General features: G+C 44.6%; 1 protein-coding gene across 1 annotated transcript in view; it reads left to right on the top strand.

Moving 5' to 3' along the window:
• LOC129813193 (potassium channel subfamily K member 2-like) overlaps nucleotides 1–10,336 on the top strand; it is a 24,803-nt gene extending 14,467 nt beyond the window's left edge. Inside the window, exon 7 of the mRNA XM_055865461.1 lies at nucleotides 5,540–10,336. Coding sequence (XP_055721436.1) covers nucleotides 5,540–5,887 — 348 coding nt within the window. The 3' untranslated portion in view covers nucleotides 5,888–10,336. The remainder of the gene's footprint in view (nucleotides 1–5,539) is intronic.
• The last annotated feature ends 17,542 nt before the right edge of the window (nucleotides 10,337–27,878 follow it).

The raw sequence follows: 27,878 nt of genomic DNA, 5'->3' as shown, positions 1-27,878 counted from the left end.
ATTTTTTATTTGTCACATGCTAACAGTGAAATGCTTACTTGTGGGCCTTCCCAACAATGCAGTGGAGGGCCGGGCGCCTGAGGGCTGACCTCGACTCCTTGTGGAGGGCCGGGCGCCTGCAGGCTGACCTCGACTCCTTGTGGAGGGCCGGGCGCCTGGGGGCTGACCTCGACTCCTTGTGGAGGACCGGGTGGCTGCAGGCTGACCTCGACTCCTTGTGGAGGGCCGGGCGCCTGGGGGCTGACCTCGACTCCTTGTGGAGGGCCGGGCGCCTGGGGGCTGACCTCGACTCCTTGTGGAGGGCCGGGCGCCTGGGGGCTGACCTCGACTCCTTGTGGAGGGCCGGGCGCCTGGGGGCTGACCTCGACTCCTTGTGGAGGGCCGGGCGCCTGCAGGCTGACCCCAACTCCTTGTGGAGGACCGGGCGCCTGGGGGCTGACCTCGACTCCTTGTGGAGGGCCGGGCGCCTGGGGGCTGACCTCGACTCCTTGTGGAGGGCCGGGCGCCTGGGGGCTGACCTCGACTCCTTGTGGAGGGCCGGGCGCCTGCGGGCTGACCTCGACTCCTTGTGGAGGGCCGGGCGCCTGCAGGCTGACCCCGACTCCTTGTGGAGGGCCGGGCGCCTGCGGGCTGACCCCGAATCCTTGTGGAGGGCCGGGCGCCTGCAGGCTGACCCCGACTCCTTGTGGAGGGCCGGGCGCCTGGGGGCTGACCTCGACTCCTTGTGGAGGGCCGGGCGCCTGGGGGCTGACCTCGACTCCTTGTGGAGGGCCGGGCGCCTGGGGGCTGACCTCGACTCCTTGTGGTGGGCCGGGCGCCTGCCGGCTGACCTCGACTCCTTGTGGAGGACCGTGCGCCTGCCGGCTGACCTCGACTCCTTGTGGTGGGCCATGCGCCTGCAGGCTGACCTCTACTTCTTGTGGAGGACCGGGTGGCTGCAGGCTGACCTCGACTCCTTGAGGGCCGGGCACCTGCAGGCTGACCTCGACTCCTTGTGGAGGGCCGGGCGCCTGGGGGCTGACCTCGACTCCTTGTGGAGGACCGGGCACCTGCAGGCTGACCTCGACTCCTTGTGGAGGGCCGGGCGCCTGGGGGCTGACCTCGACTCCTTGTGGTGGGCCGGGCGCCTGGGGGCTGACCTCGACTCCTTGTGGAGGGCCGGGCGCCTGGGGGCTGACCTCGACTCCTTGTGGAGGGCCGGGCGCCTGCAGGCTGACCTCGACTCCTTGTGGAGGGCCGGGCGCCTGGGGGCTGACCTCGACTCCTTGTGGAGGGCCGGGCGCCTGGGGGCTGACCTCGACTCCTTGTGGAGGGCCGGGCGCCTGCAGGCTGACCTCGACTCCTTGTGGAGGGCCGGGCGCCTGCAGGCTGACCTCGACTCCTTGTGGAGGGCCGGGCGGCTGCAGGCTGACCTCGACTCCTTGTGGAGGGCCGGGCGGCTGCAGGCTGACCTCGACTCCTTGTGGAGGACCGGGTGGCTGCAGGCTGACCTCGACTCCTTGTGGAGGACCGGGTGGCTGCAGGCTGACCTCGACTCCTTGTGGAGGACCGGGTGGCTGCAGGCTGACCTCGACTCCTTGTGGAGGACCGGGTGGCTTCTGGGTTAAGCGGGCATTAAGAAGCGCGGTTTGGCGGGGCATGTTTCGGATGGACGCATGAGCCTGTTGGGGAGTTGCAACGATGAGACAAAATTGAAACTGGGGTGAAAAAGAGGGGTAAAATATCCCCCAAAATTGAATTAAGATAAAAGAAGGAATAAATACACAATGAGTAACGATAACTAGGCTATATACACAGGGTACCAGTACCAAGTCAATGTGCAGGGGTAAGAGGTAATTTAGGTAGATACTGTATGTACATATAGGTCGTGATAAAGTGACTAGGCAACAGGATAGATAGTAAACAGTAGCAGTAGTGTATGTGATCAGTCAAATGCAAAAGCGGGTGAATGCAGATAGTCCGGGTAGCTATTTGGTAGTCCGGGTAGCTATTTGGTAGTCCGGGTAACTATCTAACTATTGTTAGGTTCTAATTTTTCAGAGTAAATAACTCACGGACACTAGAGAAGCTTAACCAAGTTTAATTCTTCCCAAAGGGTCGTTACAGCTGTAATTCAGACAAAAAAACATTTCACACAAGCACGGATATTTAACCCTTTCTCCTAGGCTGAGTCTCCTCCTCCACATCCGAACAGACAATGCATCCCTGTTGCTAGACAGAACCTTAGTGACATCTGTTCTTCCTCACTTCATCTGACCTGACCTCACTCCTCCCAACAACCTTGAGTTGCTCACTCCTCCCCAACTCAAGGTTGTCATGGTGATTGGTAGCAGACTGTGTCTCTTCTCCTCCCATAGGATCCCTGATGGCTAACAATAACATATCCTGACATAATGTAAACGTTATACATCACCCTCTCTCCCTCAGTGACATTGTAAGTTTCTAAGATCTCCACCCGTCTTCCCTTATCAATTCCTGCCACATGTAATCACTTCCATGCACTCAACACATTCCAAGCTTAGTTGCACCCACTATATACCTTCCTCCTATAACCCTTAACTACTAGTGTAGACCCTCAACCTTAGCCCTCCATCAGTGACATGAATAAGTAACATTTCATATTCTCAGAACCCAACATTTATCAGACTTATGGCTTGGAGGAAGAAGCTGTTCAGGTTCCTGCTGGTTCCAGACTTGGTGCATCGGTAGTCTTTGACAATTACTGGCGTCTTCCTCTGACACCGCATGGTATAGATGGCAGGGAGCACTGGGCCAGGGATGTACTGGGCCATACGCATTACCCTCTGTAGGTCCTTGCGGACTTATGCCAAGCAGTTGCCATACCCAGTGGTGATGTATCAGGTCAAGATGCTCTCAATGGTGCAGCTGTAGAACTTTTTGATGATCTGAGGGCCCATGACAAATCGTTTCAGCCTCCTGAGATGGATAAGACATTGTGTTGGTGTTTGTGGACTATGTGGACACTGAGGAACTTGAAGCTCTCAATACCCTCCACTATAGCCCTGTGGATGGGGGCGTGCTCGGCCCGCCGTTTCCTGTAGTCCACAATCAGCTCCTTTGTCTGACACTGAAGGAAAGGTTGTTGTTGTCCAGCCAGGTCTCTGACCTCCTCCCTATAGGCTGTCTCATCGTCGTTGGTGATCGTCGTTGGTGACCGTCATGAAGTCAGCAAACTTAGTGATGGTGTTGAAGTTGTGCGCAGCCACACAGTGGTTTGTGAACAGGAAGTACAGGAGGGGACTAAGCATGCACCCCTTAGGGGTGCTGTAGGTCAGCGAGGCAGATGTGTTGTTGCCTACCCTCACCATCTGGGGGCGGCCGTCAGGAAGTTCAGGATCCCGTTGCTGAGGGGAGTGTTCTGTTCCAGGGTTCTGAGCTTGGAGGGGACTATGGTGTTGAACGCTGATCTGTAGTCAATTAAAAACCTTCTCACATAGGTGTTCCTCTTATCCAGGTCGGAGAGGGCAGTATGGAGTGCAATATAGATTGTTAGGGCAGTATGCTAATTGAAGTGGGTCCAGGGTGTCTGGGATGATGGTATTGATGTGAGCCATGACTTTCAAAGCATTTCATGGCTACAGACGTGAGTGCTACAGGGCAAAAGTCATTTAGCCAGGTCACCTTGGCGTTCGTGGGCACATGGACTAGGGTGGTCTGCTTGAAACATGTAGGGCTTACAGACAGGGTCAGGGAGTGGTTGAAAATGACAGTGAAGACACTTGCCAACTGTTCAGTGCATGCTCTGAGTAAGCATCTGGTAATCCATTCCATTGTGAATGTTAACCTGTTTAAAGGTTGTACTCACATCGGCTACGGAGAGCGAAATCACACAGTCGTCCAGAACAGCTGGCACTCTCATGCATGGTTAAGTGTTGCTTGCCTCGAAGTGAGCATAGAAGGCATTTAGCTCGTCTGATAAGCTCACATCACTGGGTAGCTTGCGGTTGAGTTCCCCTTTGTAATCCGTGATAGTTTGCAGGTCCTGCTACATCCGACGCGCATCAGAGCCGGCATAGTAGGATTCGATCTTAGTCCTGGATTGACAGTTTGCCTGTTTGATGGCTCGTCATAGGCCATAGCGGGATTTCTTATAGGCCTCCGGATTAGTGTCCCACTTCTTGAAAACAGCAGCTCTAATCTTTAGCTCAATGCTGAAGTTGCCTGTAATCCATGGCTTCTGATTAGGTTATGTATGTACGGTCACGGGGGGGGGACGACACACGTTGTCAATGCACTTGCTAATGAAGATTGTTACTAATGTGGTAAACTCCTCAATGTTATCGGATGAATCCCGGAACATATCCCAGTCTGTGCTAGTAAGATGGTGCCGACAGACATGGCAGCTCTGCTTCTAGCTCCTAAGCAACTTTGCAGTATTTCGATTTTTTTGTGTGTTACTTCTTGCATTATTAGCCCAGAATATTTTTGGTGTTATTACATACAGCGGGAAATAACTTGTGGATATCAGAGAGGTGGTAACTCACCAGCATTACGACCAGGAATACGACTTTCCCGAATTGGATCCTTTGTTCGTACCCCCCGGGGCAATTGAACTTACCCCGGAGGCTGCTCCAAGATGCCGCCGACGGAGAAGAGGTATTCAGAGTGGACTTCTAGTCCGACTCAGGAGGCGTGCACACCATCCACCGCTTCCGAGTTTAATACTCGCTAATGTTCAGTCTTTTAACAATAAAGTAGATGAGCTCAGGGCGAGGATCTCCTTCAAGAGGGACATCAGAGACTGTAACATACTCTGTTTTACGTAATCATGGAAATGTGGAAAAAGGGAAGGGGTCTGAATACTTTCCGAATTCACTGTATATTATCCATACATATTATCCATGTCCTTGTTCAGCCAAGACTCCAAGAAAGATAGAATACAGTTCTTCAGGTGCCGTTGATAGGATAGTCTTGAACTGAGTTCATCCAGTTTGTTCTCCAGGGACTGCACATTCGCCAACAGAACAAGGGGCAATGGCGATATATTTGTTCGCCAACATAATCTCGTTAGGAGGTCGCCTCACCTGTCTTTTTTTTTACCGACGCTTCCTCTTTGGAGTCCCGATAATTAGGGCCTAGTCAGGAGTAAGCAGAACGTCCAGAGCTGCCGACTCGTTGAAGTAGACATTTGATTCCAAATCAAGGTTAATGTTCTGATGTCCAGAACCGGTTTCTGTCATAAGAAAAGATGCCGGAGACATTATGTTAAAAAAAAGTAGCAGAACAGGAGCCCTTAAAACGTCTGCTATCCACTACAGCTTCATCTTTTTCAGGTGACTTCCTGGATATTATGAGAACAGCACAGTCTCACACAGCATTTATCTCTCTCGCCCTCCTCTCTCTCTCTCTCTCTCTCTGTCCCCCCCTCCTCTCCTACTTCTCTCCCCATCATCTCTCTCGCTCTCTGTCCCCCCCTCCTTTCCCCCTCATCTCCCCTCCTCTCTCCCCCTCGTCTCTCCTCCTCTCCCCCTATCTCTCCCCCTCCTCTCCACCCTCTCCCTTATCTCGCTCCCTCTAGGTAGGGGAGATCAGGGCTCACGCAGCAGAGTGGACGGCTAACGTCTCGGCAGAGTTCAAGGAGACTAGGCGTCGCCTCAGCGTCGAGGTCTACGACAAATTCCAGCGAGCCGCATCAATCAAAAGCAAAATGTCATCCGAGCTGGGCCCAAACTCTGACCCCGAGCTCACCCCACCCAAAAGGAAGATGTCCGTCAACTTCACCAATGAATTGGATCGGGAGAAGGAGCCGGTGTCCCCGCCTGTTACCAAAAATGGAAGTCCGATCCTAAACGGGAAGCGGGTGGACACTAAGAGAGGTGACATTGCTATTACACCTCAAGTAGAGGTCACAACCTTTCACCTCTGACTCTGCTTCAGCACAAGCCCCGCCCACCTGGTTACAACAACCAATGACAGCCATCTTTCAGCACAAAGTGGATGATGTCATTGATAAACAACTGCCCTTATGACGGACTATATAACAATATAACACTATGAATAAATGATGAAGCATTTTGATTTTGAACTACAGCTGAATAACAACATGAATTGTGAACTGTGAACAGATGTTAATGTGTCTGAATAGAAGAGTCACGTTTGAGGAGTAAGGCCAGGGCAAATCTGAATTGTCATCCTATTCCCTGTATAGTGTTCTACTTAATGGCCATAACCTCATAGGGTTCTGGTCAAAAGCAGTCAACTATATAGGAAATAGGGTAAAATTTAGGACATAGCCTTAGTTTATGTATACAATTTATTATGTTGCCAATGTATGAGGAATATTAGTGAGTACTAGTATGTCTCTATGCCTTGAGTCAGAGTTTGGTTCGGTTCTATAGGGTTCTAAAGGGTTCCAAGAGGGAACCTTTCCCTGACTGTTAACCAGAACCGGACCGCTCAGGGGTTTTTTTCTACTGAAGGAAACACAGCGGTGCCTTAGTACTTTTCTACCATGTGAATGAACAGACGATGCTTTCTCTTGTCGATCGTAACGCTCACTCTTGTCATTTAAAACAACGAGACAGTTTGTCTGTAAAACTACGTGGCTGTAGTCCTCCGAGCTGCTCTAGGGATGCTGGGAGTTTGGAACATCAAATGGAAGCTCCACTCCACTAGGACTGTTTCAGGACAGACATTTTAACATTGAAAAAAACTAGGCTTATGTCTTTTGACATGAGTGCCAATTATTTGCGTTGTCAAAATGTCCTACTACAGTACATACAACATCAATGTGAACCAAAACTCACCCTCGCCATTATGACGAAAAAATGGCTGCCTTGCCTCAACACATTTCCTAAATTGACAGTTCTGTTCAACATTATATTGTCGTATTCAGAGCTAATGCCAAATCTGAAGGAGATAAAAATTATAATGAATTTGGTGGGTGCTTATATTTGTTGTCCTATGTACAAGTGTATATTCATTGGAAATGTGTTTTTTGCATATTTTCCTTAGACAGCCTCAGATAGTGGGGTAACAGCCAGGGTCTGACATAATCAACAGAAACCCTTGAGCAATTAGGATTAAGTGCCTTGCTCAAGGTCACGTCAACTGATTTATTACCTAGTCAGCTCTGGGATTCAAACTAGCAACTTTTCAGTTACTGGCTCAACGCTCTAACCGCAAGGCTACCTGCCGCCCTAAGATGAGGGTGTGGCGGTTGACTGTTAAGATACCTGCTGTGTTCAGACTGTAAAATTAAATCTCTATATCATGTCTTCCTCCGTAAGGAGGTGGAGGAAGTAGATGCACATGGTTCATCAATCTGTTCAATGTCTCAGCTAGCTCTCAGCCACCGCTTGTCTCAGCATATCCAATTACGATTTATTTGTTATCACATGACTATCTGTCTTTTCATATGATATATTATCTTATAGCAGACCTTTTTATGCTCAATCTAAGGTATTTTGATTGAAACCATAGTGGGGTATTTGAGAAGGAGGAGGAGGGGTTGACCTAGCCGATGTGAACTAGCTAGTGAGAGCTAGCCATCGTGCAGTGACGTCACCCACCCGGAGATCTAGTCAACTGTCGCTTGCAGAGTGACAAGCTGGTCGGCTTCTGGCTCTGTCAGTAACACTGTTGGCTTGAGTGCATAAGTCTTGTTGTGGGTTTGAGTCCCGGGTTCGCCGTACAGGGATGAACTCTGTTACATTGAATTGGATGTGTTGCAGACGGATACACAGGCCAGATGACTTTGAATGTTACTTGAAACGTTACAAACGGACAAAGAGCTGATGAAACAGTTTTTTACAGGCAAAACACACCAACACATGAAATCATTCAGCATTACACGCACACTCACACACACACCTGAGGGTTCTCTCTCACAACACCCTGTGTACACCTGCCATACAACATGCACTTTTATTTTACCGCCTGTGTTTAAAGTTACAACATTTTTATTGTTTTCACAGCTAACTCTTTCACCATGAAGGCTTTCGTATCGTCGTTCTGCAGAGATGAACTGTAACTGTTCTCTTTATAGCGATGCTGCTGCCTGTCTGGCACGCAGTCCACAGACATGTTGTATTCATTCGCGCCAGTGTGAAACCACGGCTACCGTTCCAATGTCCACGCTTGCATCCCACCTAGAATGCAAGCTTAATAAGTGTCAGGCTAGATGCTAAAGTGGATATTGGAACAGATCCTGTATGTGAAATCCCTGACACGAATACTATCATTTCAGAGAGCGCTACTATCTCTGACTGAACACCATTTAGTTATTAGGTAGTAGAGAGATAAACAGACCTGCTATCTTAATTTGATTGGTCTGATGTCACTGATCATTTTCCTGTGCAGGAGGATATGCTAATTATAGTGTATTCAAGGTATAAGGTCTAAAGTTTGGAATTTCCACTTTAAAATGTCAGACTTGATTTGCCCTAATGAAAAATGTATCAATCCCTACAAAAATGTTCATTAATTGTAATCCACATAATTCCCATTTCCTGCTGTGAGAACCAGGTGTAACAGTTTAACTTTAGTCCGTCCCCTCGCACCCCGACCCGGGCGCGAACCAGGGACCCTCTGCACACATCACCAACAGTCACCCACGAAGCATTATTACCCATCGCTCCACAAAAGCCGCGGCCCTTGCAGAGCAAGGGGAACCACTACTTCAAGGTCTCAAAGCGAGTGACGAAACCGATTGAAACGCTATTAGCGTGCACCACCGCTAACTAGCTAGCCATTTCACATCCGTTACACAGGGTAAAATCGAGAGTGCATCTATAGGAGAGTGATTAGGGGGATAGAGAACAATAAAGTACTGTAATAACATGGGTCGTGTCTGAATACCCATACTTGCATTGTAAATACTGTAGTATGCTTTTTGGGTATGAGGAAATAGAACGTTTTATAGTATTGGAGATTTCGAAAAATGAGTATGCTTTAATAAATGCCAGGGTGTCATACTAATTTCGGGCTTGTCATTAAGTAGAATTCGCTGCACATTAGTGAGGAAGAGAATAGTATTTTCCCGACTCACGTGTGTTTGACCACAGCTGATAATCAGAATAATAGAGGACGCACGCTACATAAATGAACAAATGGCGGGGAACAAGGAATTAGATGACGTCTTCTCGGTATGTTATTTGTTGCTTAATGTATATGTTTTTACTAAACAGCATGTTCTTAATAGTATGTACTACTAGTATTAATACACGGTATGTCGTTTTAGTAAGTAGTAGGCAAGATTTAGGACACAGCCATGGTCTTACAAGCCTGGGGAGAAGTACAACAGAACGTTTAGGTCATTCAGATCCTGCCGATGTGTTGCTTGTTGTGTCCACGGCAGTGCCATAGTAGTGGCTTGGTCTGTCTGTCTTTGCATTTTCTCTGTCTGTGTTACTGTCAGGCCTGGGTCCAATATGCATTTGTTTTGTTCCAAATACTTGAGGTGCATTTGATTTATCATGGCTAGCACGCAGAGTTTGCACTTGGGACTATTCCATTGGTTCCACTAGGCTGGACTAGTCCTTTCATAGACGCTAACTAGCTTTAGCGCCTATTTACGATAGTATCTTCTGGCAGGAAGAGTTTTGTTAAGAGGCCCGACACTTGCTCTAAACGTTAACATGAATTGCTTGTGGTACATTTTTGGAAACATAAGTAAAGATTTTTTCATAACAGCGAGAAATAATTGTCAAAAAACAAAAGGTTAAATTACTACACACCTTTATAGTGTTAGGGTTCCCTCACAGCCTTATATCCATGTTACAGCGCTTGTTTATGGAAAAAAAAGAGTTGACTACCTGTGCTTATTAGCTATCTGTTTCCTCGAACACCTTTGTCTAAAAGGAAGACAGACACCATAAACGTGTTGTTTAAAATACTGTCGGCTGCAACTGTGGTAAAACCAGTTAAAATACTCTACAGTAAGTGTATATTTTGCATTTTTGTGAAATTATTTCGTTGTGATATGAAAGTAGCTTTATTATTTCCTGAACTGTACCGCAATTGAGAATCGTTTCACATTTAGATGGAGTATTTGGTTGTTTTTTGCTTCCAGAGCCAATTCGCCCTTTAAACAGAACATGAAAGGTCCTTGGACTATAAGGAGGAACGTTAGGCTCCTTCTAGTCCATTATTGGGCTAGGGCCAGACAAGCTAATGTATTTGGCCCATGTCTGGCTATTATTACAGTATCATTAGCGTTGACTCTAACATGGGTTACTGATGGCTATTAATTAACATGTATGAACTGTTATTAACTCAATGCATGGACGGTATTCTTCAAATACAACACTAGATATGTTAAGTATTTTCTGATTGTTAATATTTGTTTTATTTGGGACAATTCTACGCTGTTGGCGCTCTGGCTGTTCAGCCCAGACTTTGTCATCCAGAGATAAACGTTCATTCTGAAAAGAATGTCTATACGCTATGTAATTGATTTCTTTCTTTTTGATATATCTAATGACTTGAAAATATACATTATTCTCAATTCTTCTGTTTACTGCCTCATTCAAAAACACTCACCAGCCAGCCATATGACTTCTATTGATATGACTTGTGGTCCAACTGGACAGGGGTTTTGGTCAATTAGACAACATAACTGACGTTTCATGTGGATGAGTATGTCATGGTTGCTTCATTATCATTTTACAACGATAGTTCACCTCAAAATATAATGGAATAAGATGGTGCCTGCCCAACTTTCCCCTTCATTGGTATGAAGCCTGCATATTTCTCCTGTTACAGTATCTACACAACAGATACCATGGGATATGGACTCTAGACCATATTTTTTGAGGTATGATAAGTTGTGACAGGGTTTCGTTTCGGGGTGGACTATCACTTTAATCTGATGATGAGAGCGGAGAGACACCCCTAACTAAGTCTCTGGTTGGGACATACTGTCCTCAGAACGGGCCATTTGGAGTGTGAGGTGATGTTATGTAAGCTGGACTGGGTGGCCAAAGTCAACAGACAGACAGACGGTATGCAGACAGATATTACCGTCCCAGGCTTCAGATACAGCAGCCCATGGATATTATTCCATCAACCTACTACACACAGGCAGGCACGGATTCACACAGAGCATCAGGGTCAATTCCATTTTGAATTCCAGTCCATTCAGGAAGTACACTGAAATTCAAATTCCAATTATCTTCAATGCTTTTCAATAAGGAACATTTTGGAATTCGTGTTTGGTTGACTTTCTGAATAGACTGGAATTGAAATGAAATTGACCCCTAGCCCTGCACATCATACAGCACAGATTTGCATGGCAGTGTGAGAGAGCAGAGGATGTTATTGTACCAACCTAGTTCCCACAGTGGTATCACTGCATAACAATCACTCAGCTGCTGAATCTGTTTGTAGTAAAGTTATTATAACCTACAGTTGAAGTCGGAAGTTTACGTACACTTTAGTCAAAAACATTTAAACTCAGTTTTTTACAATTCATGACATTTAATCCTAGTACAAATTCCCTGTCTTAGGTCAGTTAGGATCACCACTTTATTTTAAGAAAGTGAAATGTCAGAATAATAGTAGAGAGAATTATTTATTTCAGATTTTATTTATTTTATCGCATTCCATTTTGCCACAACTTTGGAAGTATGCTTGGGTCCATTGTCCATTTGGAAGACCAAGACCATATCTGCGACCAAGCTTTAATTTCCTGACTGATGTCTTGAGATGTTGCTTCAATATATCCACATAATTTTCCGTCCTCATGATGCCATCTATTTTGTGAAGTACACCAATCCCTCCTGCAGCAAAGCACCCCCACAACATGATGCTGACACCCCGTGCTTCACGGTTGAGATTGTGTTCTTCAGCTTGCAAGCCTCCCCCTTTTTCCTCCAAACATAACGACGGTCTTTATGGCCAAAAGGTTATATTTTTGTTTCATCAGACCAGAGGACATTTCTCCAAAAAGTAAGATTTTCGTCCCCATGTGCAGTTGCAAACCGTAGTCTGGCTTTTTTATGGCGATTTTGGAGCAGTGGCTTCTTCTTTGCTGAGCGGCCTTTCAGGTTATATAGATATAGGACTCGTTTTACTGTGGATATAGATACTTTTGTACTTGTTTCCTCCAGCATCTTCACAAGGTCCTTTGCTGTTGTCTGGGATTGATTTGCACTTTTCGCACCAAAGTATGTTCATCTCTAGGAGACAGAACGCGCCTCCTTCCTGAGCGGTATGACGGCTGCATGGTCCCATGGTGTTTATACTTGCCTACTATTGTTTGTACAGATGAACGTGGTACTTTCAGGCATTTAGAAATTTCTCCCAAGGATGAACTAGACTTCTGAGGTCTTGGCTGATTTCTTTAGATTTTCCCATGATGTCAAGCAAAGAGGTACTGAGTTTGAAGGTAGGTCTTGAAATACATCCACAGGTACACCTACAATTGACTCAAATGATGTCAATTAGCCTAACAGAAGCTTCTAAAGCCATGACATAATTTTCTGGAATTTTCCAAGCTGTTTAAAGGCACAGTCAACTTAGTGTATGTAACCTTCTGACACACTGGAATTGTGATACAGGGAATTATAAGTGAAATAATCTGTCTGTAAACAATTGTTGAGAAAATTACTTGTGTCATGCACAAAGTAGATGTCCTAACCGACTTGCCAAAACTATAGTTTGTTAACAAGAAATTTGTGGAGTGGTTGAAAAACGAGTTTTAATGACTCCAACCTAAGTGTATGTAAACTTCCGACTTCAACTGTACATATGTGACAGGAAATGAATAGACTACTGTCTGACCTAAAGCCATTACCCTTTACATCGGTGGGAATTGGCCTATATGGATAGAGATACATTGAAATGTTTCTTACAGAAGAAATATGAAAAGCATATACATAAACATTGTAACATTTGAAAGGTAACAATTTGGATATTATATGAAAATTATTCGACCAAAGTTGAGGACACAACAGTTCAAATGACACAAGACTGAATCCAAACATTACACTGTTGATTTTATGTGCATTTTACATTTACTGTACTTTACTGTACGCATTTGTTGATAAAGAAATCTGAAAATACTCTGAATACATTCAGTAATATGATAAGAGTATTATTGGAAATTTGTTGGGTAGGTGCAACATAAGACAAAAAAATGACAAAGGTTTGAGTGAGAGGACTAACTGGTATCTCCAAGTGGCCACACACCTCTCCAAAGAGTGCACAGTTCCTAAGTAATTTCAATGCACTTTTATAACTCAAAGAAGAGTGTTCAACTATATGGTGCTTTTTTGATCTCTCCTAGCTGTGCCGTTGACGAACTAGAGCAAGTGCACTGGTAGTTGTTTTGTTTGGGACACAACCCTGCATCCCCGCCCTCACACAAATACTATTGTTAACGCAATCCAAAAACTGCCTATTATAAATCACAATCGGAGTCAGGTGGGCATCATTTGGTAGCTTGTTCTATTGCTAACATGACTAGCTAAGTTATAAAATGTTCGGCTTTCACAGGGCAATTCAGAGATCCGGATCGTCATTTTGGTGCGCAGAGAAAGGAGCCATGTGTCCATTCAGGTGAGTGTTCCGGGGAAGGAGAAACAGCTCAGCGGAAGAGAGTAGACAAGTCTGGTGTGATCCACTGGGTTTGTCATCTACCCCCCACAAGACTGTCTAAGCCCGCTGACCTTAAGTTTGTGCATTCTTTTTTTTTATACTATTCTACACATTTTGCCATGGAGCAGAGAGACAAATGTGCTTTTTATAGCTCATCTCTGCTATTCATCATATTTTGCTATGAGTATGAGAGAACATTTTGCAGTTTTAAAGCTAATTTCCTGCTACTCTACACACTTTGCCATGAGGCTGAGAGTTTTAAAATAAATGTCAAGGGAAAATTGCACTTCTTAAAGTTAATATTCGGTTAACTCATAACTCATATACTTGTTTTTGTGATCAAAGCATAAATTGGAGAAGAAAAGAAAACACTTCAAACTTGTATCTCAAAAAAGCTTGCTATTTCCTCATAGAGGATGATGTGAGCTGGCCAATCAGTGGTCCACTCGTATTGATATTTTTAATGACCGGTATGGTCACCATTGCAAAACAGAAAACACAGAGAAAAAGCTGCTTTTTAACCTTACAGTGCCTTCAGAAATTATTCACACCCCTTGACTTATTCCACATTTTGTTGTGTTAGCCTGAATTTAAAATGGATTAAATTGAGATTTTGTGTCACTGGCCTACCCCATAATATCAAAGTGGAATCATGTTTTTAGAATTGTTTACTAATTAATTAAAAATTAAAAGCTGAAATGTCTTGATTCAATAAGTATTCAACCCCTTTGTTATAGCAAGCCTAAAGAAGAGCATTTATTGGTAGATGGGTAAAACAAAAAAAAGCAGACATTTTATATCCCTTTGAGCATGGTGAAGTTATTAATTACACTTTGGATGGTGCATCAATACACCAAGTCACTTCAAAGATACATGCGTGATTCCTAACTCAGTTGCCGGAGAGGAAGGAAACCGCTCAGAGATTTCACCATGAGGCCAATGGTGACTTAAAAAACAGTTACAGAGTTTGCTGGCTGTGATAAGAGAGAACTGAGGATGGATCAACAACATTGTAATGACTCCACAATACTAACTTAAATGACAGAGTGAAATGTCCTGAATACAAAGCGTTATGTTTGGGGCAAATCCAACACAAGACATCACTGAGTACCACTCTTCATATTTTCAAACATGGTGGTGGCTAGCTTAAATGTTCCTGAGTGCAGTGGTGTAAAGTAATTAAGTTAAAATACAGGTGGACAGTTGCTTTAAAGCTACTTTTCTGCAATTCTACACATTTTGCCATTGCTTATTACGTGTTCGTGCTATCTGAGGAGTCCCCAACCTCTTAGAGATGCACTTTGTAAAAATCGGGCATTTCCTGGTTGCTAAAATAATTTCCGGTTATGTGACAAAATAAGCAAGGATAATGTAAGAGAATCATTGTACCATCTAAACCGCATCGAAATATATTTTTCATAACCAAAAATATTGTATTTTCAGCTGTTCGAAGCTGGTGTACAAAACCGAAAGTAAAAGACTCAAAAAACGAAACTTGGAAATGGGAAGCATAGAAATAGCACACATAGAACAGATCTACCGCTTCTTAGACTGGCTTTCAATGACAATGACAGATCTATTACTATGTGAATTTGGTCAGGTCGCCCAAAAAGTTACATATTGCAGCTTTCATTTACAGCATTTCCCTCACTCAGACAACAAAACATGTGCAAAAGTTTCTCAATTAGCGGGAAGGATGGGGGCAAATTTTTGTCACATGTGGTGCTCAAGAACAGTTGTCAGTCAAAACCCATACAAAGCTGTGAAGCGCAGAGCCTATGGTCTGATGCCATGTACAGCATGTTACTGTACAGCCACTGTGTTCAAATTTAGGTGCTTATCAATGCCCAAATCTTCCATTTTCAACCTATACAGTGGCTTATGAAAGTATTCACCCCCCTTAGCATTTTTCCCATTTTGTTGCCTTACAACCTGGAATTAAAATTGATTTTTGGGGGGGGGTTTGTATCATTTGATTTACACAACATGCCTACCACTTTGAAGATGCAAAATATTTTTTCTTGTGAAACAAACAAGAAATAACACAAAAAAACTGAAAACTTGAGCGTGCATAACTATTCACCCCCCCAAAGTCAATACTTCGTAGAGCCACCTTTTGCAGCAATTACAGCTGCAAGTCTCTTGGGGTTTGTCTTATTGTGAATTTTTCAGTACATATGTGGCAATTATTTATTTCAGAAGGAGTCAGCAAAACTAGTTATGTGCTTTGGGTCATTTGAAACCATTATACATGCACGGCTGGTTATTCCTATAACTGTTATGGCCAACTATGTACTGTTGCTATGGTTACACCTCTTGGGTATTTTCCAGAACAGGGGTGTCCCTTTCAGAGTAGTTAGCAGGATGACATGTATGGTTATTTCTGTAGAGTGCCAAGGTCTGTTACTATGGTCCACCATGCATGAAACTATTTCTGTTGCTCTACAGGTTCCATGTCCTAATATGAAGGCAATATGATAACGGTGGCTAAATGCCAGAGGTGATGAGCCATTAAGAGGAGTTACTATGAGTATGACGTAAGAAGGACAAATGTATAAGTAGTCTGTGCAAAGACTGGAAGGCAGCTGTTTTCATGAACAAGCTCGGCTGTTGTTAAATTGATGTAATAAAAGTATATTTGAACTCACATGCTCCGGTATTTGTGAAATATGATTGACCGGATATTTCCACGACAGTCTCTATAAGCTTGGAACATCTAGCCACTGGAATTTTTGCTCATTCTTCAAGGCAAAACTGCTCCAGCCTCCTTCACGTTGGATGGGTTCCACTGGTGTACATCAATCTTTAAGTCATACTACAGATTCTCAATTGGATTGAGGTCTGGGCTTTGACGAGGCCATTCCAAGACATTTAAATGTTTTCCCCTAACCACTCGAGTGTTGCTTTAGCAGTATGCTTAGGGTCATTGTCCTGCTGGAAGATGAACCTCCATCCCAGTCTCAAATCTCTGGAAGACTGAAACAGGTTTCCCTCAAGAATTTCCCTGTATTTAGCGCCATACATCATTCCTTCAATTCTGACCAGTTTCCCAGTCCCTGCCGATGTAAAAACATCCCCACAGCATGATGCTGCCACCACCATGCTTCACTGTGGGGATGGTGTTCTCGGGGTGATGAGAGGTGTTGGGTTTGCGCCATATGTGTCGTTTTCCTTGATGGCCAAAAAGCTCAATTTTAGTCTCATCTGACCAGAGTACCTTCTTCCATGTTTGGGGAGTCTCCCTCATGCCTTTTGGCGAACACCAAACGTGTTTGCTTATTTTTTTCTTCAACAATGTTTTTTTTCTGACCACTCTTCCGTAAAGCCCAGCTCTGTGGAGTGTACGGCTTAATGTGGTCCTATGGACAGATACTCCAATCTCCGCTGTGGAGCTTAGCAGCTCCTTCAGGGTTATCTTTGGTCTCTTTGTTGCCTCTCTGATTAATGCCCTCCTTGCCTGCTCCGTGAGTTTTGGTGGGCGGCCCTCTCTTGGCAAGTTTGCTGTGGTGCCATATTCTTTAAATGTTTTAATAATGGATTTAATGGTGCTCCGTGGAATGTTCAAAGTTCCTGATATTTTTTTATAACCCAACCCTGATCGGTATTTCTCCACAACTTTGTCCCTGACCTGTTTGGAGAGCACCTTGGTCTTCATAGTGCCACTTGCTTGGTGGTGCACCTTGCTTAGAGGTGTTGCAGACTCTGGGGCCTTTCAGAACAGGTGTATATATACTGAGATCATGTGACACTTAGGTTGCACACAGGTGGACTTTATTTAAATTAATTATGTAACTTCTGAAGTTAATTGGTTGCACCAGATCTTATTTAGGGGCTTCATAGCAAAGGGGTGAAAACATATGCACACCACTTATTATTATTTTTTTTCCTCACTTCACCAATTTTGACTATTTTGTGTATGTCCATTACATGAAATCCAAATAAAAACCCATTTAAATTACAGGTTGTAATGCGACAAAATAGGAAAAACACCAAGAGGGATGAATACTTTTGCAAGGCACTATATATGGGTATGAGTGTGAAGGGCTACCCAACAACAGGAGCTGTTATTACTAGAGAAGAATCCTGCTGTACAGTATACCTAAGTCTTTACTCAGCCTACTGTAACCTACTGTAAGCCTAACTCTTTACTCTGCCTACTGTAACCTAATGTAGGTCTAACTCTTTACTCTGCCTACTGTAACCTACTGTAGGTCTAACTCTTTACTCAGCCTACTGTAACCTACTGTAAGCATAACTCTTTACACAGCCTACTGTAACCTACTGTAGGTCTAACTCTTTACACAGCTTACTGTAACCTACTGTAGGTCTAACTCTTTACACAGCTAACAGTACTGTAGGCCTGCCATACAGTATATCAATAATTCACAGTATTTGAATAGTTTAATTTGACCTTTATTTCAACAGGGAGTCCCAATGAGAAAAAGGTCTCTTTTACAAAGCAGCCTTGCAATTTACAATTTACACATTTTATAGAATACAAGCAACAGTTCAAATACACAACAATTGAAAATACAATCATAGATAGCATCTACATCGCTCAGCGACCAGGTATTCAATCAATACCCTAAACTAGTAGTATACAGTATACAGAAGATACACTCCTACTAGCAAATACCATGGGGGTTGGTTTGAATTGGAATAGATACAAGATTGCCTAGAACTGAACCATTAGGCCTACGCATCGAACGAGGACGTTGATTAAAACAAGAGTCAATGAGGTTTACCTGTTGCGGGCAAGGACTGATATCCCATGACGTTAAGGTGGTCGTGGCAATCTGAGGGGGACTCGGGGTGTTCTTGGATGTAAATTTCCCCTTGCTGGCCTTTATACTGTACCTCTTTTTTGGATTGATGCTGATGAAGTGCCTAAGCAGGGCTTGGTCTATCTCTGAGTCAATATCTTAACTCAGCCTTGAAATGTCAAGAGAGAGTCCAGGCTCCTAGATGGTTTGGGTGGAATCCATCGCCTATATAGAGCACCTTTTGTTTCCAAAAAGTGTTGAAATTGTCAATAGCAGTAATGCCAACAGAGAGGCAGAAGTCTTTCAGACAGATATGGAGTGCTAAGAGCCTGCTGAACCTTTCACAGCCGCGACCCAGCGACAGCACAGGGCCAGAGATATTCGGCTGCTTTTCAGAGCCTTTCAGGGTGTTGATCAGCTCAATAAAATGATTTAATTAGCTCTGATTTACCCTTTAAGATTTAATTTAATCCCACATGCACTACGACAGCAGCAGCCCTTGGCTGCTGATGTAGGACAGATGGAAGAAATCCTGTGATATCCTTCACCGTAGCCTCTGGGTGTCACAGGGTTTTTTGCTCCAGGAACTGGGGTGTGCCTCACCATGGAGCTACCAATGATGATGGCTGGAAGGTGAGTGGCCATGGACGACCAGCCTTTACTGTGCCTCCTTGAGGACCGACAGGAGATGGGGGACGGAGGACCAGAGGGGAGGCTGGAACCTCAGACACCCTCAAGGCCTGATGTGAGAGGGCACCCGGGGGGTACGGCATGTGGTAGAAACCCCCTGAGCTGGACCCTGAGGAGACAGGGTAGAGGATGAAGGAGCAGGAACCTCTGGAATCAGGTGGGCGAAACTGTTGGTCAGCAGGATGTGATTCCCCCAAAACCCTTTCAGCCCCATTCACCAAAGACCGCTGCCTTGCGCTGGGCTTACGCTGTGTGACGTGCCTCCACTGGGATGCAGGATCGATAACCGCGGCATCGGCCAGCTCCTCATAAAGCATTCTTGCACCTTTATTCTCCAAGGGGTGTGTGGGGGGGGGGGGGGGGGGGGGGTCAGGGATGGGACCTACCCAGGATACATTGCAATATCTCCATTTGCTTTCTCTGTAAGTCCAGCTCAGACATATATTCCTCAATAAGCTGAAAGTTTCTACATTGGACATTTGGTCAGCCAATATTATCCCGGAACTGTGCAACATAGGTGCAGATCCTATATAGGATGAACATTTCTCCGTAGTCTCTGAAGGTGGTAGTCGCCAATCTGGAAAAAGTCAGTTTCCCCGCAGATATTGGTAAACACCTTTTTAGAAAAAGTCTGTTAAAATTCACGCAAATAAAATAGCTTCGTGGGGAATCAGCAAAAAATCTATCAATCCGCACAGGGTGATAGTTAGATTGAATCACACAGTTTGTACGATCACCACAGTTATAGGAAGCCAGAATCCAACCACCGACTAGAAAACAGCCAGCTCTAGGACCCACAATAAACACAGCCAAGGCACAAAACTGTCCGGCATTATAACAGCAAGGAGAGAGCGGTGACTTACTCAATGGGGGGGTGAGGAACGTATGGCGGATGGTTGGAAATGGCGGTGAGTAGTGTGGATGAAATGGAGGAAATGGAGAAAAAGGTTAGAGAAGCAACAGCTGTGCTGGAATGCGATCAATATGGCGGAAAGTTCTGATGATATGGAGCAGGAGGATGAGGGTCAAGGATCTGAATGGTCAGTAGTGGAAAGACTCAGGAAGAAGAGAGATCATGATACAAAAAGACAGGAAGAAGAGAAGCCATGACGCAGAAAGCAGTGGAGAGGATGTAGTTTCCAGTAAAACTGGGATAAATCTTATAAATACCAGGATGTATTATTGATTACTGTTCTGTGTTCTCGGATGTCATTGTATGGGATGCTGCTCTACGTTCTAATGTTCTCAGACGCCACTGTACGTAATGTTCTCTCAGCGTTCTCTCAACGATGATTTGAATGTGATGCGTGAAAAATGCTGATATTGGTTCCATTACTTGAATGGGATTTGTGCCACAAATGCTAACAATCAATAAATCAATCAAATGTATTTCAGAAAGAAATCCCTTTTTAAATCAGCAGTTGTCACAAAGTGCTTATTTATAATTTATTTAACTAGGCAAGTCAGTTAAGAACAAATTCTTATTTACAATGACGGCCAACCCCGGCCAAACCCAGACGATGCTGGGCCAATTGTGCGCCGCCCTATGGAACTCCCAATCACAGCCGGTTGTGATACAGCCTGGAATCGAACCAGGGTCTGTAGTGACGCCTTTAGAACTGAGATGCAGTGCTGCGCCACTTGGGATCCTTATATAGATACGCAGACTAAAATCCCCAAAAGCATGCATTTGAGATTTAGAAGCACAGTAGCTAGGAAAAACACAGGAACCTAAGACAAAACCTAGAGAGGAACCAGGCTCAGAGGAGTGGCCAGTCTTCTTATCTGTGCCGGGTGGAGATAAGAGTACATGGCCATTAAATAAGGCCAGATTGTTCTTGCCAAAACGTTAGCCTGTGGAAACAGTTAGCCTGCATGTGGAAACTAAAGCAAAGCATGGATTTCTGTCATACCTTATCCATAGACTACCTGCAGGGTAAAGAAACCAAATACTAATTTTGTAAATTGGAGGGTGAATTATCCACTGTTTAATTGGAGTCGGATGCTTCCGGAACAGGATCCAGCACCTCTCAGTTTTGGACTGTTTTGTTCTGGAACCTATTTGGTAACTCTCGTGGCATGAGCATTTATTTGAAATGTTTTCAATGTAAAAATTCAAATAAAAAAGTTGAAAGTTCATTCGAGTTGCCTTATCGTTAATTCTCCTGCCCCAACAAAAAAAAACGCAATGTGAAAAATTTGATTTTCTGCCGGGTTACTGGTTAATATATTCTAAGAGTTGATTCGGGATGGGCGGCCCGGGTTTATGGTTTGCGCAACATTGTAACCTGTGTGAGACCAACGGGTGGCTGTGGCTTTGTGAGACATGCGCCTGTATCTCTCACATAGCTAGAATGAGATTACTTTTCTATCTCTCTCCCTCTTTCCTCTGATAGACATGAGCCTGCAACTCTCATCTCTCCAGTGTTGACATTCATCATTTATTTTCTTATAGAATCATTGGCACGAAGGGTTCTGAAGGAACTGATACATTGAAATAAATGTGCCTACAATCGGGAACGCGCGGCTAATCTGTCAGTGAACAAACGGCACGTAAGACAAAACTGGTCTTTTGCAATATTTCAAATACAATCGCGGGAAAACACAGGTTGGATAAGACTCTCTGCTGTAGGCTACCAACATATTAGATCAACTTCCAAGTATTGTTTTAAAGTAAAACAAGAGAGAGAGATATGCTTTTTGACACGAGCGCATCGGCCATCACCAACCAGCGAGCTGCGTTTCATTGCTTGAGTCAGTGCAGATGGCAAGCATTTTTAGGACTATCATTTCCTCCTCATATTGTAGCCTACAGTGTGTCTCCACACACCTGGACTATTGATGGATTCAAGACAAGGTCGTGTTTTATTGGCACCTTTCTGAGGGTGGGCGGAGAAAGGTGTGCGACGATACAAATAGAAACACGGAAAACTAGCAGGATACTCCAGTTAACGTGGCTAATAGGAAGGGGAGGCATGTTATTAACCTTAATCTAATCTTTATCTGGACCATGAGGGAACACAGACAGCCTGTCAGACAGTTGGTCATGAAGGATAATTCCAGTGCTTAATTTGTAGGTGCTGGAACAAAAAGTGAGCACGAGAGGGGATGCCTACCAGAACGAATGAGATATATATTTTAAACAAATCACCTTTATAATAAAGCATTGCATGCATATCATCACATTTCCGTAGTGACATAGAGCGGTAGAGTCGAGGCACTTACACAAGTTGCACACATTGGGTCAAATTTCAGTAGCCTATGGTCCGGGAAAAGTGTGGCCTTTAATAAACACATTTCATGCAATTCTACTTCATTTTACATGACTGGAGTCTTTGGAATCTTTTTTAATACATCACAAATGATGGAAACGGCAGGCTACTATGACACTGTCAAACTGAGAATCAGAGATCAATAAAACACGACCTTGTCTTGAATCCATCAATAGCCCAGGTGTGTGGAGACACATTGTAGGCTACAATATGAGGAGGAAATGATAGTCCTAAAAATGCTTTCCATCTTCACTGACTCAACCAATGAAGCGCAGCTCGCTGGTTGGTGATGGCCGATGCGCTTGTGCTAAAAACCCATCTCTTCCTTGTTTTACTTTAAAACAATACTTGGAAGTTGATCTAATATGTTGGTAGCCTACAGCAGAGAGTCTTATCTTTTCAGCAGGAGCCATTTGCTTTCCAACCTGTGTTTTGCCGCGATTGCATTTGAATAATTGCAAAAGGCCAGTTGTCTACATCCTGTTTGTTCCCTGGCAGATTTGCCGCCGCGTTCCAGACTGTAGGCACATTTCTTGTTATTGGGTAACACTCCACAATAAATGATTGATTCTCTGTGGTTAAATTATAGGCCTTCTCATGGTGTAGTAGGCTATTCTGAATGATTTCATTTCTCTGAACAGACAGTAATTCTATAACTTCGGCTAATTTATTTAAACTTATCAGGGGAGCTAAGGGTTCCCTTGAGAACCCTTCGCGCGGCAACGATTCTATAAGGAAATACATTAAAGGTCAACGCAGGAGAGATGAGTTGCATTCTCATGTCTATCAGAAATCGTAGAAAAGTCATCTCATTCTAGTTGTGAGATATACAGGCGCGCGTATCACACATACAGTAGGTTACAGTGTTGCGCAAACCATAAACCCCAACCAACTCTTAGAATATTAGGCCGGGATGAAAATCTACTTTTTCCACATGAAGCTTTTTTTCGGGGGCAGGAGAATTAACGAAGAGGCAACTCGAATGAACTTTGATCGCTTTTATCTGAATTTTTCCAATTGAGGCGCCGGATCCTGTTCAAATTAAGCACTGTAGTGTGTGTGTGAGTGTAATTGGACTATAAGGACACAGGGCGAGACCCAGATGCAGATGGTTGGAGCCTGATATTTATTCTAATCCAAGGGGCAGGCAAGAGATCATAAACAAGGTCAGAGTGCAGGAGGTACAGAGTGGCAGGCAGGCAGTACGGTCAGGCAGGCAGGTTCAGAGTCAAGGCAGGCAGTACGGTCAGGCAGGCAGGTTCAGAGTCAAGGCAGGCAGTACGGTCAGGCAGGCAGGTTCAGAGTCAAGGCAGGCAGGTTCAGAGTCAAGGCAGGCAGTATGGTCAGGCAGGCAGGTTCAGAGTCAAGGCAGGCAGTATGGTCAGGCAGGCAGGTTCAGAGTCAAGGCAGGCAGGTTCAGAGTCAAGGCAGGCAGTATGGTCAGGCAGGCAGGTTCAGAGTCGAGGCAGGCAGTACGGTCAGGCAGGCAGGTTCAGAGTCAAGGCAGGCAGGTTCAGAGTCAAGGCAGGCAGGTTCAGAGTCAAGGCAGGCAGGTTCAGAGTCAAGGCAGGCAGGTTCAGAGTCAAGGCAGGCAGTATGGTCAGGCAGGCAGTACGGTCAGGCAGGCAGGTTCAGAGAAAAAGCAGGCGCACGGAAAACCACGCTGGCTGACTTCACAAATCAAGACCAACTGGCTACAGACAAACAGGGAAAAGGTTCCAATCGTTTTTTCCACCATAAATTTCTCCTATAGGGGATTTTAGAAACACTTAAAATAAGGTCTGTGTTGACCACATTAAAATGGTGGAAGCCCTCAATGGCGCTGCCAATGCTAATATAGCCTGTTGGCCAATAGAGGCCTCTATCGTTCTCTATGGGGAACTCAGACCGGAGCTTGCCTTCCTGTGAGAGAGGAAATTATGTCTTGCTTTAAATTGACCATTCTGTTTGGCTCAACTGAAGGATGTAATTAGAGAGAGAGAAAGATGGATCGACAGAGACACTCAAGACAGAATGTGTGTCAGGTGAGTTGGCTAGGAATCCCCTTTTAAATCTGGCAAAACACGTCCCTGCTCTCCAAGTACCACAACATCTCCCGGGATCCCTGGTTCCCCCTCTCCTCCCTCTCTCCCTCGTTCACAAGTCTCACCTTCCTGCCGTGGCTTGGCCCAGGCGTTGTCCCCGGCGAAGGATGCTTAGACAGCGTTGCCGGGGATAAAATAGAGCAGCTCATGCATACACCAACACCACACACACATCAGTCATAACGAAAGAACATACACACACATACACTCGTGTCAGCTGCAGTCAAAACACACAATTCCCACCACTCAAAACACTCATCTCAGTGCCAGTCAAAACATTGCTTGGCCAAGCTAGCGCATCATATCCTGTGCCAGCGCATCTCCCAGGTCCAGTTGTTATTGGCTCAGCTTTTACTGCTGACTTCCACAGACAGGATCAGCAACATGGACAGCACTGTGCGGCACTCCGGGACTGCATCCGCTCGCTTTGGGAGAAAGAAAGTGCTCTGTACATCAGATCCCAGTGTGTGTACGTGTGTGATTTAAAAGAATCGGTTCAAGGACATACATCTAGTGTATCAAAAAATATAGATATTTACACAAAGATGCCATTTTTCCATTAACTAAAATGGGGGATATTTGACACATAAAACAACATTAGGCCAATAAATGATAATAAGGATAATTGACATTATAGATTGTTGTTCTTACATATTCTTGTGCATTTTGCCGCATGTGTTAATACATACACTACATGATCACAAGTATGTGGACACCTGCACCTCGAACATCTCATTCCAAAATCATGGGCATTAATAGGGAGTTGCCCCCCCCCCCCCCCCCCCCCCCCTTGCTGCTATACTGTAACAGCCTCAACTCTTCTGGGAAGGCTTTCCACTAGATGTTGGAACATTGCTTCAGGGACTTGCTTCCATTCAGCCGCAAGAGCATTAGTGAGGTCGGGCACTGATATTGTGCGATTAGGCCTGGCTCACAGTCCGCATTCCAATTCATCCCAAAGGTGTACGATGGAGTTGACGTCAGGGCTCTGTGCAGGCCAGTCAAGTTCGTCCACACTGATCTTGACAAACCAATTCTGTATGGACCTCGCTTTGTGCATGGTGGAATTGTCATGCTAAAATAGGAAAGGACCTTTCCAAAACTGTTGCCACAAAGTTGGAAGCACAGAATCATCTAGAATGTCACTGTATGCTGTAACATTAAGATTTCCCTTCACTGGAACTAAGGGGCCTAGCCCAAACCATGAAAAATAGCCCCAGACCATTATTCCTCCTCCACCAAACTTTACAGTTGGCACTATGTATTCGGGCAGGTAGCGTTCGCCTGGGATCCACCAAACCCAGATTCTTCCTTCGGAATGCCAGACGGTGAAGAGGAATTCATCCCTCCAGAGATCGCGTTTCCACTGCTCCAGAATCCAATGGCGGCGAGCTTTTCACCACTCCAACCGTTGCTTGGCATTGTGCATGGTGATGTTAGGCTTGTGTACGGCTGCTCGGCCATGGAAACCCAATTCATGAAGCTCCCGACAAACAGTTATTGTGCTGATGTTGCTTCCAGAGACATTTTGGAACTCGGTAGTGAGTGTTCCAACCAAGGAAAGACGATTTTTACACATTACAAGCATCAGCACTTGGCATTCCCGTTCTGTGAGCTTGTGTGGCCTACCACTTCGCGACTAAGCCGTTGTTTCTCCCAGATGTTTCCACTTCAAAATAACAGCACGTACAGTTGACCGGGGTGTCTGTAGCAGGGCAGAAATTTGATGATCTGAACTTTTTGGAAAGGTGGCATCCTGTGACGGTGCCTCATTGAAAGTCACTGAGCACTTCAGTAAGGCCTTTCTATTGCCGATGTTTGTCTATGGAGATTGCATGGTTGTGTGCTCGATTTTATACACCTGTCAGCAACGGGTGTGGCTGAAATAGATGAATCCACTAATTTTAAGGTGTGTCCATATACAGTTGAAGTCAGAAGTTTACATATACTTGTTGGTGTCATTAAAACTCGTTTTTCAACCACTCCACACATTTCTTGTTCACAATCTATAGTTTTGGCAAGTCGGTTAGGACATCTACTTTGTGTATGACAAACAAGTAATTTTCCCAACAGTTGTTTACAGACATATTATTTCACTTATTATTCACTGTATCACAATTCCAGTGTGTCAGAAGTTTACATACACTAAGTTGACTGCCTTTAAACAGCTTGGAAAATTCCAGAAAATTATGTCATGGCTTTAGAAGCTTCTGATAGGCTAGTTGACATCATTTGAGTCAATTGGAGGTGTACCTGTGGATGTATTTCAAGGTCTACCTTCAAACTCAGTGCCTCTTTGCTTGACATCGTGGGAAAATCTAAAGAAATCAGCCAAGACCTCAAAAAAGAAAATGTAGACCTCCACAAGTCTAGTTCATCCTTGGGAGCAATTTCCAAACGCCTGAAGGTATCACGTTCATCTGTACAAACAATAGTATGCAAGTACTCAGTCATACCGCTCAGGAAGGAGACGTGTTCTATCTCCTAGAGATGAACGTACTTTGGTGCAAAAAGTGAAAATCAATCCCAGAACAACAGCAAAGGACCTTGTGAAGATGCTAGAGGAAACAGGTACAAAAGTATCTATAACCACAGTAAAACGAGTTCTATATCGACATTACCTGAAAGGCCGCTCAGCAAGGAAGAAGCCACTGCTCCAAAACTGCCATAAAAAAGCCAGACTACGGTTTGCAACTGCACATGGGGACAAAGATCGTACTTTTTGGAGAAATGTCCTCTGGTCTGATGTAACAAAAATAGAACTGTTTGGCCAATATGACCATCGTTATGTTTGGAGGAAAAAGGGGGAGGCTTGCAAGCTGAAGAACACCATCCCAACCGTCAAGCACGGGGGTGGAAGCATCATGTTGTGGGGGTGCTTTGCTGCAGGAGGCACTGGTGCACTTCACAAAATAGATGGCATCATGAGGGAAGAAAATTATGTGGATATATTGAAGCAACATCTCAAGACATCCGTCAGGAAGTTAAGGCTTGGTCGCAAATGGGTCTTCCAAACGGACAATGATCCCAAGCATACTTCCAAAGTTGTGACAAAATGGCTTAAGGACAACAAAGTCAAGATTTTGGAGCGGCCATCACAAAGCCTTGACCTCAATCCTATAGAACATTTGTGGGCAAAACTGAAAAAGCGTGTGTGAGTAAGGAGACCTACAAACCTGACTCAGTTACACCAGCTCTGTCAGGAGGAATGGGACAAAATTCACCCAACTTATTGTGGGAAGCTTGTGGAAGGCTACCCGAAACATTTGACCTAAGTTAAACAATTTAAAGGCAATGCTACCAAATACTAATTGAGTGTATGTGAACTTCTGACCCACTGGGAATGTGATGAAAGAAATAAAAGCTGAAATAAATCATTCTCTACTATTATTCTGACATTTCACATTCTTCAAATAAAGTGGTTGATCCTAACTGACCTAAGATAGGGAATTTTTACTAGGATTAAATGTCAGGAATTGTGAAAAACTGAGTTTAAATGTATTTGGCTA

Source organism: Salvelinus fontinalis, chromosome 16, assembly GCF_029448725.1.
Source record: "Salvelinus fontinalis isolate EN_2023a chromosome 16, ASM2944872v1, whole genome shotgun sequence".
NCBI classification, from domain to species: Eukaryota; Metazoa; Chordata; class Actinopteri; order Salmoniformes; family Salmonidae; genus Salvelinus; species Salvelinus fontinalis.
This window is presented reverse-complemented; position numbering and strand designations above follow the sequence as displayed.